Source organism: Rosa chinensis, chromosome 7, assembly GCF_002994745.2.
Source record: "Rosa chinensis cultivar Old Blush chromosome 7, RchiOBHm-V2, whole genome shotgun sequence".
In the NCBI taxonomy this organism is placed as follows: domain Eukaryota; kingdom Viridiplantae; phylum Streptophyta; class Magnoliopsida; order Rosales; family Rosaceae; genus Rosa; species Rosa chinensis.
This window is the reverse complement of record NC_037094.1, coordinates 18,161,840-18,172,757: the sequence shown is the minus strand read 5'-3', so window position 1 is coordinate 18,172,757 and position 10,918 is coordinate 18,161,840. Positions and strand designations below refer to the sequence as shown.

At 38.9% G+C, this 10,918-nt stretch overlaps 2 protein-coding genes across 3 annotated transcripts; one reads left to right on the top strand and one right to left on the bottom strand.

Annotated features, from left to right (window-relative positions):
- The first annotated feature begins 1,833 nt into the window (after window positions 1–1,833).
- Window positions 1,834–7,051, top strand: LOC112180865 (protein TPX2). 2 transcript variants are annotated; one of them, XM_024319431.2, is made up of 18 exons: window positions 1,834–2,321; window positions 2,689–2,838; window positions 2,938–3,006; window positions 3,342–3,477; window positions 3,863–3,971; window positions 4,280–4,333; window positions 4,457–4,548; window positions 4,628–4,703; window positions 4,791–4,853; window positions 4,993–5,079; window positions 5,184–5,242; window positions 5,348–5,420; window positions 5,496–5,561; window positions 5,663–5,725; window positions 5,870–5,947; window positions 6,064–6,108; window positions 6,248–6,345; window positions 6,535–7,051. In XM_024319431.2, exons 1-18 carry the CDS (start codon window positions 2,150–2,152, stop codon window positions 6,551–6,553), a joined length of 1,509 nt encoding a protein of 502 aa, XP_024175199.1. In that variant the 5' UTR covers window positions 1,834–2,149; the 3' UTR covers window positions 6,554–7,051. The 2 variants fall into 2 exon arrangements, with proteins under 2 accessions (XP_024175199.1, XP_024175197.1); XM_024319429.2 differs by having other exon boundaries at window positions 1,835–2,321; window positions 2,938–3,012.
- On the bottom strand, window positions 6,997–9,514 carry LOC112180864 (guard cell S-type anion channel SLAC1). Its single transcript, XM_024319428.2, has 3 exons — window positions 8,884–9,514; window positions 7,654–8,459; window positions 6,997–7,448 (listed from the first exon to the last, which is right to left on the bottom strand). The coding sequence occupies exons 1-3, from the start codon at window positions 9,415–9,417 to the stop codon at window positions 7,109–7,111; spliced, it is 1,680 nt and encodes a 559-aa protein (XP_024175196.1). The 5' UTR covers window positions 9,418–9,514; the 3' UTR covers window positions 6,997–7,108.
- Window positions 9,515–10,918: the final 1,404 nt, after the last annotated feature.

Below are 10,918 nucleotides of genomic sequence, written 5' to 3'. Positions count from 1 at the left end.
ATTGAATATATGAACCAGAAGTAATTGCAATAATAAATGGTCATTTCTACATTCTGTTCTGTCATTTATATATACCACATTGAATATATGAAGCTACCAAAGTACTCTTCTCATTTAATCACAAATACCCTAAAGACAACAGCAAATTGACAAGGAGAAATCCACATCATTATAGACAGGATCTATACCGGACCTGAAATTTCAAATTTCTTGAAAGAATATATCAACTTAGTAACATTTATTCATGTCTTACCAAAATTAAAATGAAAACTCATTAATTTGGTCATTTGTAACTTTTTATTTAAATTTATTATTATTTTTTAATACATTGGAGGGAATGGAAATTCTGATATGATTTAACTCTAACGTAATTTTTCAAACTCGCTCATCATTTTAGTTAATTTAAGCATGTCAGTCGGACAGCCGAGCTAACACTGTATGCAGAGATGGTAATACTATATGCCATAAATTATTTAATACATTTGTAGTGTTGCTCACGATCTTTAGCTTAATTTCTTCAAAAATCCAAAACTAGTAACAGTCCTTTAGTGGGAATTTGGACCTACCAACCGCATTGCTTTGGTTTCTTTTCCTCATTAGGGATCTAGATGACTAAGATTGCATGTACGCTTTAGAAGTACCCAAAAAGTCCTTATTTATGATGTCCTTTTTGACAAGGAGACCCATGCTATATTGCTATTATTGTGAATGGCAACTATCATAATCAACATAATTGTCAATAACTCTGATTTAGGTCCTTTTTAGGTACACGTCTTATTCACTAATTATTTTCAAAATTATGCTAATCGAGAGATCCCATGACTAGTCAAAACAATATTGGCAAAGATCACAATAATACAAGTTTTTTTTTTTCTATTTGGTTAAGTACCAATTTATGTTTGGCTGGTAAATGAGGTCATTGAAATTCAAATTGCATAATTGCCGGAAAAAAAATATTCAAATTGCTTAATTTATGATAGATGTATGAAAAATGTTGAATGTTCTTTGTGATTGCGCTGTTAGGTGGCAAAAATAACTGCACTATTAAAATATAAACATAATAGCTAATTCATTTATCTTTTATGTTGAATCAGTATCATTGGAAAAAAACTCACAATTTGTTATAAAAAAAATAGTTTACCGTCTTTTTCTAATTAAGAATGATTCTTACTCTCAAGCAGTGTGAAATGCTGATCGACGGATGGTGATGAGTTTGTCACCTGTGATGATTGGGGATATTGAAGCTTGTTTACACTCAAACTAACCCAGGTATGCTGACGAATGAGGTAGCTCATCGTCTTGCTCGCTGTGGTAATTCTGATTTTAAGCTATAGTTCCTCAACTTTTTACAGCTCGTGTAAATATTCTCTTCGAAGTTCGAACGCCTTCTTCTTGGTTGATTTCACCTCGTCCTTTTTCGAAACAAAAAAGTTGCTACGGGGTTAAAAATGCAAATATCAGCAACTTCTAGGCCTCCCCTCCCACGCTCACTCATTGGTCAACTTCCTTTCCCCATATTTCAAAACTCCCCCCAGGCAGGCCCCACTCTCCCGGCCCTTCAAAACAAAAACCAACCGTTAGGGTCAGTCTCGTAATTCCGCCAAACCGAAGGGGCAAACCCGAACCACGCGCCGGAATTTCAGAGTCGTAGTCTAGTAGACAGGGGCACAAACAACTCGCCACCCCAAACAGAGCCCGCAGCCCCATAATCCCCCCTCCGGGAAATGACATTTCACCCCCGTTGGAATTTCAAAACCAACCTAAACCCCCGGGGGGCAGTTTCGGCATAAAAAAGATAAAAATATTTTCTCCCCCAAGGTCCATAACAATTCAAATTTTACAGAAGGATACGAAGCTGTGGACGCAAAAATCCAAAAAGGAAAACCTGGCAATTGTGTCCAAAGTACCAACGCTCCTTCCCCCCAGCTTTAAAGTCCTCCTTTATACCACTTGGACCTTGATAAAATCCATTTTCGGTTACAACGGCCGGAGCCCGGAATAATCAAGATTATTATTATTCTCTAGGGTTTTTGCCTCGCCGGGTCAGGCTCGGAGCTCCGACGCTCTCGGGATTGATCGATGGTGTTTGGAGCTTAGAGAGAGAGAGAGAGAGAGTGAGAGTGAGAGTGAGAGTGAGAGAGAGAGAGGGATGGAAATGGAGGAAGATATGGAGGTGGAGCAAGTGTTTACGGCGCACGAAGTGGACATTGACTACGAGTTTGACGCGGCCAGGTTCTTTGATTTTAGTCGGCACGAGACGCCGGTGGAGGCGCGGCGGGCTGAGCTCTGGTTCGAATCCGCCAAGAGCTATCCTCCTTCTCGTAAGCCCCTCGAACGACGCCGTTTTTGGTGCAATTTGTGTTTCTGGAGCTTTTTTATTTATTATTTTTTATTTTTACTGTGCTTCACTTTGATTGAGTTGAGCTACAGTGAGCTTGGTTTTATCGATTTTTTTTTCTTTCTTTTCCGGTCATTGTGAAACGCTAGCGTTTTTCTTCGTTCAAATACATTTCCAACGATTTTCATTTTTTTTTTTGAAAGTGGGAAAATCGGTTTATGCTTGGTGATGCATTTTCTTAATCAAGGCACTAATCTTAAATTTCTGTGAAATCTTGGCAATTTTATGAAGTTTTGGATGTTATTCTGTAAAAGAAAAATATGTGAAAGGCTCTTGTTGGTTGGTTTCAGCTGTTGTGACAAGGATGATACTAGGAGGGGACATTCTCCTGGGAAATGTGAATACCTCCCCAAAATCTAAAGATGTGGAGAATACAAATGGCATTGGCTGTAATATCGGCGCGGGCCAAGAATCGTGTGCAATGGATGTAAATAGCGGAGGTGGGAATACGATTAAAAATTTAGAGAAATATTATTCGTCAGCATTTTTATGTACTTGTGAATTCTAAGTATTGAAATGTACTGTTTGCTGTATTCTAGATTGTGAAGGAATGAATAAAGGGATTTTCGGCAACTTGCAAAGAGTTCTAAATCAATCACATGGAGCAGGCACAGGTGACCAGTTTGATACTTTGGCCACTAATGTTTGTGTTAAAATGGATGCTTTGGCCACTAATGTTTGTTGTTAAAATAGATTTGCCAGATGGTTTCGAAATGAATTAAGAGCATGTTACCGACCATACATTCTTTCTGCCTCTCATTTGTAAATTTGAAAATTCTCTAGATTTTCTATTTGAACAGTTATATTCTCTCAGCTGAAATTTTCAAGTTTTTGCATAAGTATATTATTCCTTGTTAGATGTTACTCATGAATCAAGATTATGGTTATTCCATTGTTTCAACACAATTCGTAAGTATATTTACTGTATGTTTTCATTTTGCAGGGTTGACATTCAATCATTCAAAAGGTCAAAATAACTCTTCAGTAAAGCCATCTTTCCCCAGGAAATCAACTTTGATGAAACCTACAGCAAGTCAACTTGCTAAGCAAAATCGCCTCCCTCATATTGGTGGTTCCAGGTGATTCTCAGAATCTGCTGCCTCTTGTTTATGTTTTTCAATGTATTGTGTTTGTAAGCTTTGTTCATGGACCCTTCCTGACCACTCTTAGATTTCATACCATAACTATTTTGTTCCATGTTCCTTAGCTTAAGTACACTGTTTTATATTCCCCATAGTTTGTAGGTGTGGCCTCTCATTTACCCAAGTGTCGCTTGTCTCAGAGATTAGGGCATTCATGTATCCAATTTAACTACAATATGATAAATCCTGCATGCTTTTCCTTCATCCATGGGCTGTGTAAAACGAGTAACTAAACATGGAAGTCCAGGAAGTCCAACTACCTTTAGATACATCACTGATCCCATTTCTTTCCTTTTGGTGTTTTATTACCTTTTTTGGTTAGATTTCAGACGCTACATGTTCAAAACAGTGATAAGAGCTTCTGTAGCTCTTCTGGAGTTGAAACTCAAGCTACCAAAAGGCAGAAGTTAGAGGGAGGTCACTCGCAAAAGGTACAGAAGCTATATAGCTGCATTATAAGAAATTTTGGTACTTGGTTTTAGGCTAGAATATTGTCTGATATCCAGTCTTGGACCAGAATTTACTGCATGATAATATGCTCTTTTATATGTATTTTTGCATTTAAAATTTAAAGAGGTACTTATTTAGGGTTTACAAACTGTGAGTAAGTTTGTATACATCTAAACCTGAATAGAATATAGTTAAATAATTAATAGGTTCTTGAACTAGAGGTGCTTATGAGCTGAGCAGGCTTCCTGAGCTGACTGTTATTATGGCTCAAATCCATTCTTTATGACAGGTTACTACTGAAGCAATGCAGCAAACTAATTTCATCCACAAGGCACCTAAAAAGGTATGATACCTACTGCATGACGCTTGAATTTGCTACACCTACATGTTTTATTTTTCCAATTGAGTTTTCAGTCTCTGCCCTCCTAAATATGAATTTGAACATATGCATCTGGGCGGTCTGCAGGTTGAAACTTTTGATAAGACGCATGCCAAGTTGAAAATTACTATTCCAATAGAGCCTGACTTTGAAACGACATATAGGGCGCAAAGAATAAGGTGAGTTCTTGCTATGAGCGCAGAAAGGACATTGTTTTGGTAACTAGTATTGAAGGAAGCTAGATTATATATATTTCAGGCCTAAGAATGGATCAGTGTTGGAACAAGTGCCATCAGCTCCTCGAAAATTCAAAGCCCGTCCACTGAACAAAAAAGTTGGTACTTAAGCTTAGTTAACCATGAGTTTAATTTGGTTTCCTCTGTGAGGCTCTTCCCTCAAGTTTATGTGTTTTACACTGCAGATTTTTGAGGCTCCCTCACTGCCACTTCCAAAGAGGAGCACTCCGAAGTTGCCAGAATTTCATGTAAGTCTGGTATTTATTATATGCTTGTTATTAACCATATGTAATCCTCTGCATCCTCAAAATGAACTGAAAATTACAAATCTTTAAACTGTCTTTAAAATTTTGTGGCTCACAGACCATTTCTTACATTGCCTCTTAGGAATTTCGCCTGAAGACAATGGAAAGAGCTATGCAAAATACATCTACTGTTCCATTATCCTCACATCATTTCAATGGTCAAGAGAAGGTAATTTTCACTATATCAATCGCAAAGTAGTCCCTCCTGTCAAGTGTCAAACCTCGTGCCCACTATCTTTTAGTGGAAGTGTGATTAGTGTTGTACGTTCGCAGGTGTTGGACAAACCTAGTGCTTCCACTGTTGCAGGAAATGGAAACAGAGAACCCAGAAGGTAATTGGAGAAAGAGCTTTGGGCCTTATGTCATTATGATAATTGGAATGCTCACTTTACATTTTGCCAAACATAGTACTTACTGGATTGATATACTATCTTTAGGCCGAGTAAATGTCTTAAGCAGGATGGAAGTGATGTAATGCCAAAATTTAAAGCTCGTCCTCTTAATAAAAAGGTAATATTATTTCTGTAAATCATTTACTTTAAATTCATGCAAGGAGATGCCAAATATACGTCCTTTTGAGTGCAGATCTTTTCTAGCAAAGGGGATATCGGTGTTTTCTGGAATAGCAAAAGAGAAACCACTGTACCAATGGTAGGTCATATACATTAATCTCAATTTTATTGATTATAAATCATAATACTTTCAGTTGGCAGAATAATCTCATCTAAGAGCATTCTTTGATTTCTATATAGGAATTTAATTTTCAGACAGAGAGGAGAACTCAGCAGATTCCGCCAACTGATCTTTTCAGTAAGGTAGACATTCACAAATTTATGGAGTGCTGTGTGTAGTTGTACAATTAAATTTTTTCAGTCATTGTTCCTGCTATTGCAGCCATCATTATTATTTGCATAATTCATTTACCTGCCATTCTTATTTATTCTTCTTTTGAGTGCTAGCTCTCTTTAACATCTGAACTCCAGCCAAATAAGGGAACTCAGTTCAACTTGCCTCAGCCAACATCTGTATCAGTGAAGGTTATCTTTATTCCCCTTACCTTATAAATCAATGAACATCACATATATTGTTGATTTTTCAGATTTCTTTTTCCCAAGTTATTGAGTTAGTTTGTTTTTCTTTTTGTTGGCATAAGGACTCAAAAGAAAATAGAGCGAATAATTTCCAACCAGAACATAAGGTAAGGTTTCTTGTAGAACTGATTACGGACACAATCTTGAAAAAGTTTTTTTTTGTTTCTCATTTCTTCTGGATAATGAGTGTATGTAGCTAGCAGTGCTTCTCCTCTCAAATGTTCTCTATGTTTTCACTTCTTATAGATAATGGTAAAAGAGAAATCTTCACTGTTTGGTGGAAAGCAAGCTCTATTTGGGGGTGCCAGGTCCATCAGTGATGTTGATAACAAATCAAGGATGAGGTGTGACAGCTGCATAAACAATTTCTAGTTATTTTCAGTTCTATTTATTTTTTCCTGATTCAACTGTCAGGCTATCAGTGATGTTCATAACAAATCAAGCATGAGGTGTGACTGCTGCATGAACAGTAGTTATTTTCAGTTCTATTTATTTTTTCTGATTCAACTGTCTTGCCCCTGAAATTGCTGCAGGAGTTTGGGAGTCCGCTAGAGGTAAAAAGATCACAAAGTTCATGAAATGGATATGCTATCAAAGTGATAGATGGTGAAAAGGATCTTTTTGGTAATTGCGGAATAATGCTTCAAAAGACTATGAAACCCTTTTGGTGAAGATGGAAACCATGTTAACAGTTCCAGACATGCCAAACCAGCTTTTGCATTTCACCAATTTGTAGATTTTAGTAATCCAATAAACATCTCTAAAGGCCGGTGTTGTACAGCTAGCTGTTAAGGCCATCTCTTACATCTTCTATCTTTTTGATAGTATTCAACACAGGTAATTGTGATTAGTCAAGGGGAAATATACACAATGCAGTTATGTGCTCAATAGGTAAATGTTGTGAGCAAACCCTTACAGCATTTTCTTATATGTAATTGCCATTTAAAGTACTGATATGGCCTTGCAAAATTTAGTCTGACAAGGACCAGGTTGCTGTGGTTCAGTCTCTCTAGCTTATATCTTTACTAATTAAAGTACAAGATTCATTTCTATTGGTCCTTAAGTAATAAGATCATAGCATCTTTGGGTGTGTTACCTAACCTGCTTCTATGGATATAAGCTCTCTTCTTTCCCTCCAACCTTTGCTGCTATGTTGTTCTTGGTTAGAGCCTGCTTTGTCCAGCGCTTTATATCATAGGCCTTTTTGAACTTGCCAAGTCTTCGCTTTGTTATGGCTATGGCAAGATCATTAGGAAACAATGTGTGCCAAACAAAGGCATGAAGAAGAGTGGACACAAACAGTACAGACACCGTTGTTGATGACATGAAAGAAAGAGTAACTGCGAGGCCCTTGGTTAGAACTGACGGTACTTCTTCTGCATACTTAATGGTGGCAACTGAGAATGTTGTCATTGGAAAGGTGTATGCCCACCAAGCCACCGAAAATCTGCACCAGTATGAGCAGTTTTGTTAATCAGTAACTTAAGAGTTCATAAAATACTAATAATTTTATCTTACGACAAGTTACTGGACTGAGAACTGGGACAACTAGTTATATTGATTCACAGTCGAGCAACATGACATGACAGATGTCAGGAGTCAGGACAATAGTTCATCTTTCAGTTGCTCAACTAAAGGAGTAGCTAGCTTACCTAAACCCTGTGAAGAATTTGATCCTCACAACCAGTGAAATATAGAGAAACAGTGCGATGAAGTAGCAGGTCCTCGACACCTCATTGAAATCACCATAAATGTCCTGCCAAGCCATACTTGCGGCTGATGGGGCAGCAATAAACATGGAATACACCGGATGGAGCTCCCTTGGCAACGCTTCACTTGTTGGCAATCTCTGATACAAAGTAACAAAGACCACAAAGTAATGTGCAAAGCCTACTGCCCACAAGAACTTGGCAGGCTCCTTCCACCCAACCTTGGCAGCCAAAATTGCCCCAACAAAGTTTCCAACCACTGAGAGATGAGAAGATGGATTGGCCACCTTACAAAGACGCCTCTTCCCACCCGAAAGCCACTGTCCATAGATCTTGAGTTCCAGAAGAAAGTAGGGTAACATGAAGGTGCACCAAATTGCAGGTTGGAGTTTATTAGGGAACAAAGTTGGTGGTGCACCAAGGGCTAAGAACATGCATACAACCCAAGGAGCAAAGAAGAAGTTGACTCTCACAGGGTGGAAGTACTCTCTTTTGACTGCTTCAAAGTAGAAGAGAATTTTGAGAATATAGGTGAAGGAGACACAAAATAGGACTGCTAATGCTAAAAGCCAGAGGGCAAGGTTTATGAAGAGTGGGATGTGAAGAAACTCAGTGGCTGGGCTTGTCGCAAGAGCATGCCATAAGACTGCTTGGCTGCTAAGGCCAAGGCAAATACCAAAGCATCCAATTGGAAATCTGAGGAGAAAGGGCCATTGCTCATCTTTTGGGAGGAGAATATCTTCATCATCCTGCACAACCCTCATTATCAATGTAAATATAAATTCTTGGTTAGGCTTTTACTTTTATTTTGATACATATTAGTGATGCTAACTGATGTATATCTTTTACAGTCTGATATGTTAAGCTGTCAATCAAGGGCTCCAAATGTTTAAGCTATCCCAAGGCTCTAGTGTATGTTAGACAAGTAGTCACCTAGCTAGTTCTCGCAGTATAGGCCAACAATACATATCAAACTAACAATTGTCAATTTGTCAAAAGGTTAATATGAATTGTGAGTCGAGTTGATTATTATTTCAAATACTTAAATTGTCAATCATAAAGTGAAATGTGATGTTAACACTTCAGATAAAGAAGAAATATTAATCTCGAACTACAAGATATCTACAAGAGCAGATGTCAACATAATAAATTTGAAATGATGATGATACTAACCTTGACTTGGTCAAGTTCAGGCCCTCTAAGTGCAGCAAAGTATCTGCCAGCAGGAACACTTGTATCAACAGACTCATCAAGTCCTGCTCCATCAGTCTTCTGAGACTCCATCTCTGATCTTTCCTTTTTTGATGGCAACAAAGAGTTTTGCCTACTGGGGTTTGATGATTTGGTCTTGAAGATGCTGAAGTCTCCTTTCCTTCCTTCCATGCCAAACCTGTTAATGGAATCAAAACCTCCTAAACTTCTTCCACTTCTGGGAAGATTAACACCAATGATCTCATCTTTATCACTCTTGGACTCTTTTCGAAGCACCGAAAAACCAGTCTCTAGAGAAACCTGCCTATTGATCGAACGCCTTTGACTACTACTCTTCATCTCTCTAACTTTAATGGGTTTGTTAAGTCTCTTCTCTGCCTTTCCATTTTCCTCTTCAGTAATTCCCTCTTCTTGTTCCTCTTCTTCTGGTAAGACATCATGGATATCAATAAGATGAGTATCAAGAAAACATGGAGAAGTTTTTCTTTTATCCATTTTGGTTCAATGTAGTTCTTTGGCTAGTCTTTGCAAGTCTCAGAGGTGCTTAATTTGTATATGATATTTTGATGCATGTATGCTTGTTCCTTGTGAGCTTTTTGAGGTGTGTTCACAGATTAAAGTTGGAAAACTAGACTACTAGAGGAGTAGAGGTACATACGTGTGTTATGTACTATGGTGGTGGTTGGGGTATGAAATGGGAGCCAGTACTTTGTTCAGAAAAAGTGGGTTTCTTAAGGTATATCCCGTGAGAGAAAATCAATATTGAGTTTGTCGCTTAAGATCATAAATTTATTATGAAACTGAGGCCACAAAGTCCTATGAACTAGAGTCCCGTTCCCCTGGTCAGTAGCTGACCAGGGATTATTTGCTCAACTACCGTCCGATTGAAATCGAACGGTTGACAGGTATCTAGATTTTTAAGATGTGAGATATGTCAACCGTCCGATTTCAATCGGACAGTAGTTGAGTAAATAATCCCTGATCAGTAGCTTACTAGGGGAACATGAGCTCTATGGACTATTATATGCACAGATAAGAGGTTTCAATAATTTCGTGTGGCTGAAAATCAAGATGTTGTTGCATAAGATCTCAATTTATGTTAGAGAGTTGGATATATTTGCTACATATTATCTTTTTGGATGAAAGAATTATATAGATCGAAGAACATCAAGTTGTACACATAGATAAAAAGAGCTCCTGAAAAGTCGAAGAGATACCGAAACCTAAACGTAGGTTTCGCGAGCAGTGCGGCGGCGCTTCTTGGCTTCGATCTGCAACAGGGCGCTCCAGCATTGCAAGCGGTAAGAGGATAAGGGCTTCATCTCCTTCTTGCATTTGGAGGCTAGTTTGGTCAGAGGAATGAGGCGAAGTACAGACCCTTATGGTGGTTTTGCAATAGAGATCGGCGTTTGATTTGGTGGAATCGGGTTTGACGAGGAGGAGATTGACGTCACGATTTCGGAACTAAAGGAGGAGCGAGGTCGGCGAATTCCTGCTAGAGATCTGCGGTCGGATCTCCGGTTGAGGCCTCGGGTTCGTGCTTGTAGAACCAGTCTAGTGCAACAAGTGCAGTGGCTCGTAGCTTTGGTGGGCGGCACGATGGTTACCATGGTCTCCTGCCTGGGGAGGCCGCCAGACTGATTAGGCTGTGGCATGCGTTTCTTGGAAGGGCCAGATTCGGTGGCTAGGTGTGAGGAGCGTAGGGTGTGGGCAGCGGGTCGTGGGCCTCTGCCTTCCTGGGCTGCAGAGATGCAATCTAGATAATTGGGCCTAGGTTAGGCCAATTCCTCTATTTTTCTCACACTTGGGTCGGGTTTGGGCTTTTTGGGGGTGGTTTGCCCTATTCTTTGTCCTGCATCTGTTCCTAGAATGTTGCTGTGGGTGTGTTGAATGTTGCGACGTACACCAAAAGGGTCTTAGGCGTCAAGATGTTCAGGACATTGGTTCCATTTTAGGGGAGTGTAGAATTATGGAGTTTTTAAATTCTGCATTTTCT

Bases quoted from the DNA above. Each gene is read 5' to 3' on its own strand.
- LOC112180864 (XM_024319428.2), bottom strand. From the start codon at position 9,417: ATGGATAAAAGAAAAACTTCTCCATGTTTTCTTGATACTCATCTTATT. The intron at 8,460-8,883 runs GTTAGTATCATC...AGGGTTGTGCAG, and splicing joins CTGAACTTGACCAAGTCAAG to GATGATGAAGATATTCTCCT. The intron at 7,449-7,653 runs GTAAGCTAGCTA...ATACTGGTGCAG, and splicing joins AAATTCTTCACAGGGTTTAG to ATTTTCGGTGGCTTGGTGGG.
- LOC112180865 (XM_024319429.2), top strand. From the start codon at position 2,150: ATGGAAATGGAGGAAGATATGGAGGTGGAGCAAGTGTTTACGGCGCAC. The intron at 4,334-4,456 runs GTATGATACCTA...GGCGGTCTGCAG, and splicing joins TCCACAAGGCACCTAAAAAG to GTTGAAACTTTTGATAAGAC. The intron at 5,948-6,063 runs GTTATCTTTATT...TGTTGGCATAAG, and splicing joins CAACATCTGTATCAGTGAAG to GACTCAAAAGAAAATAGAGC.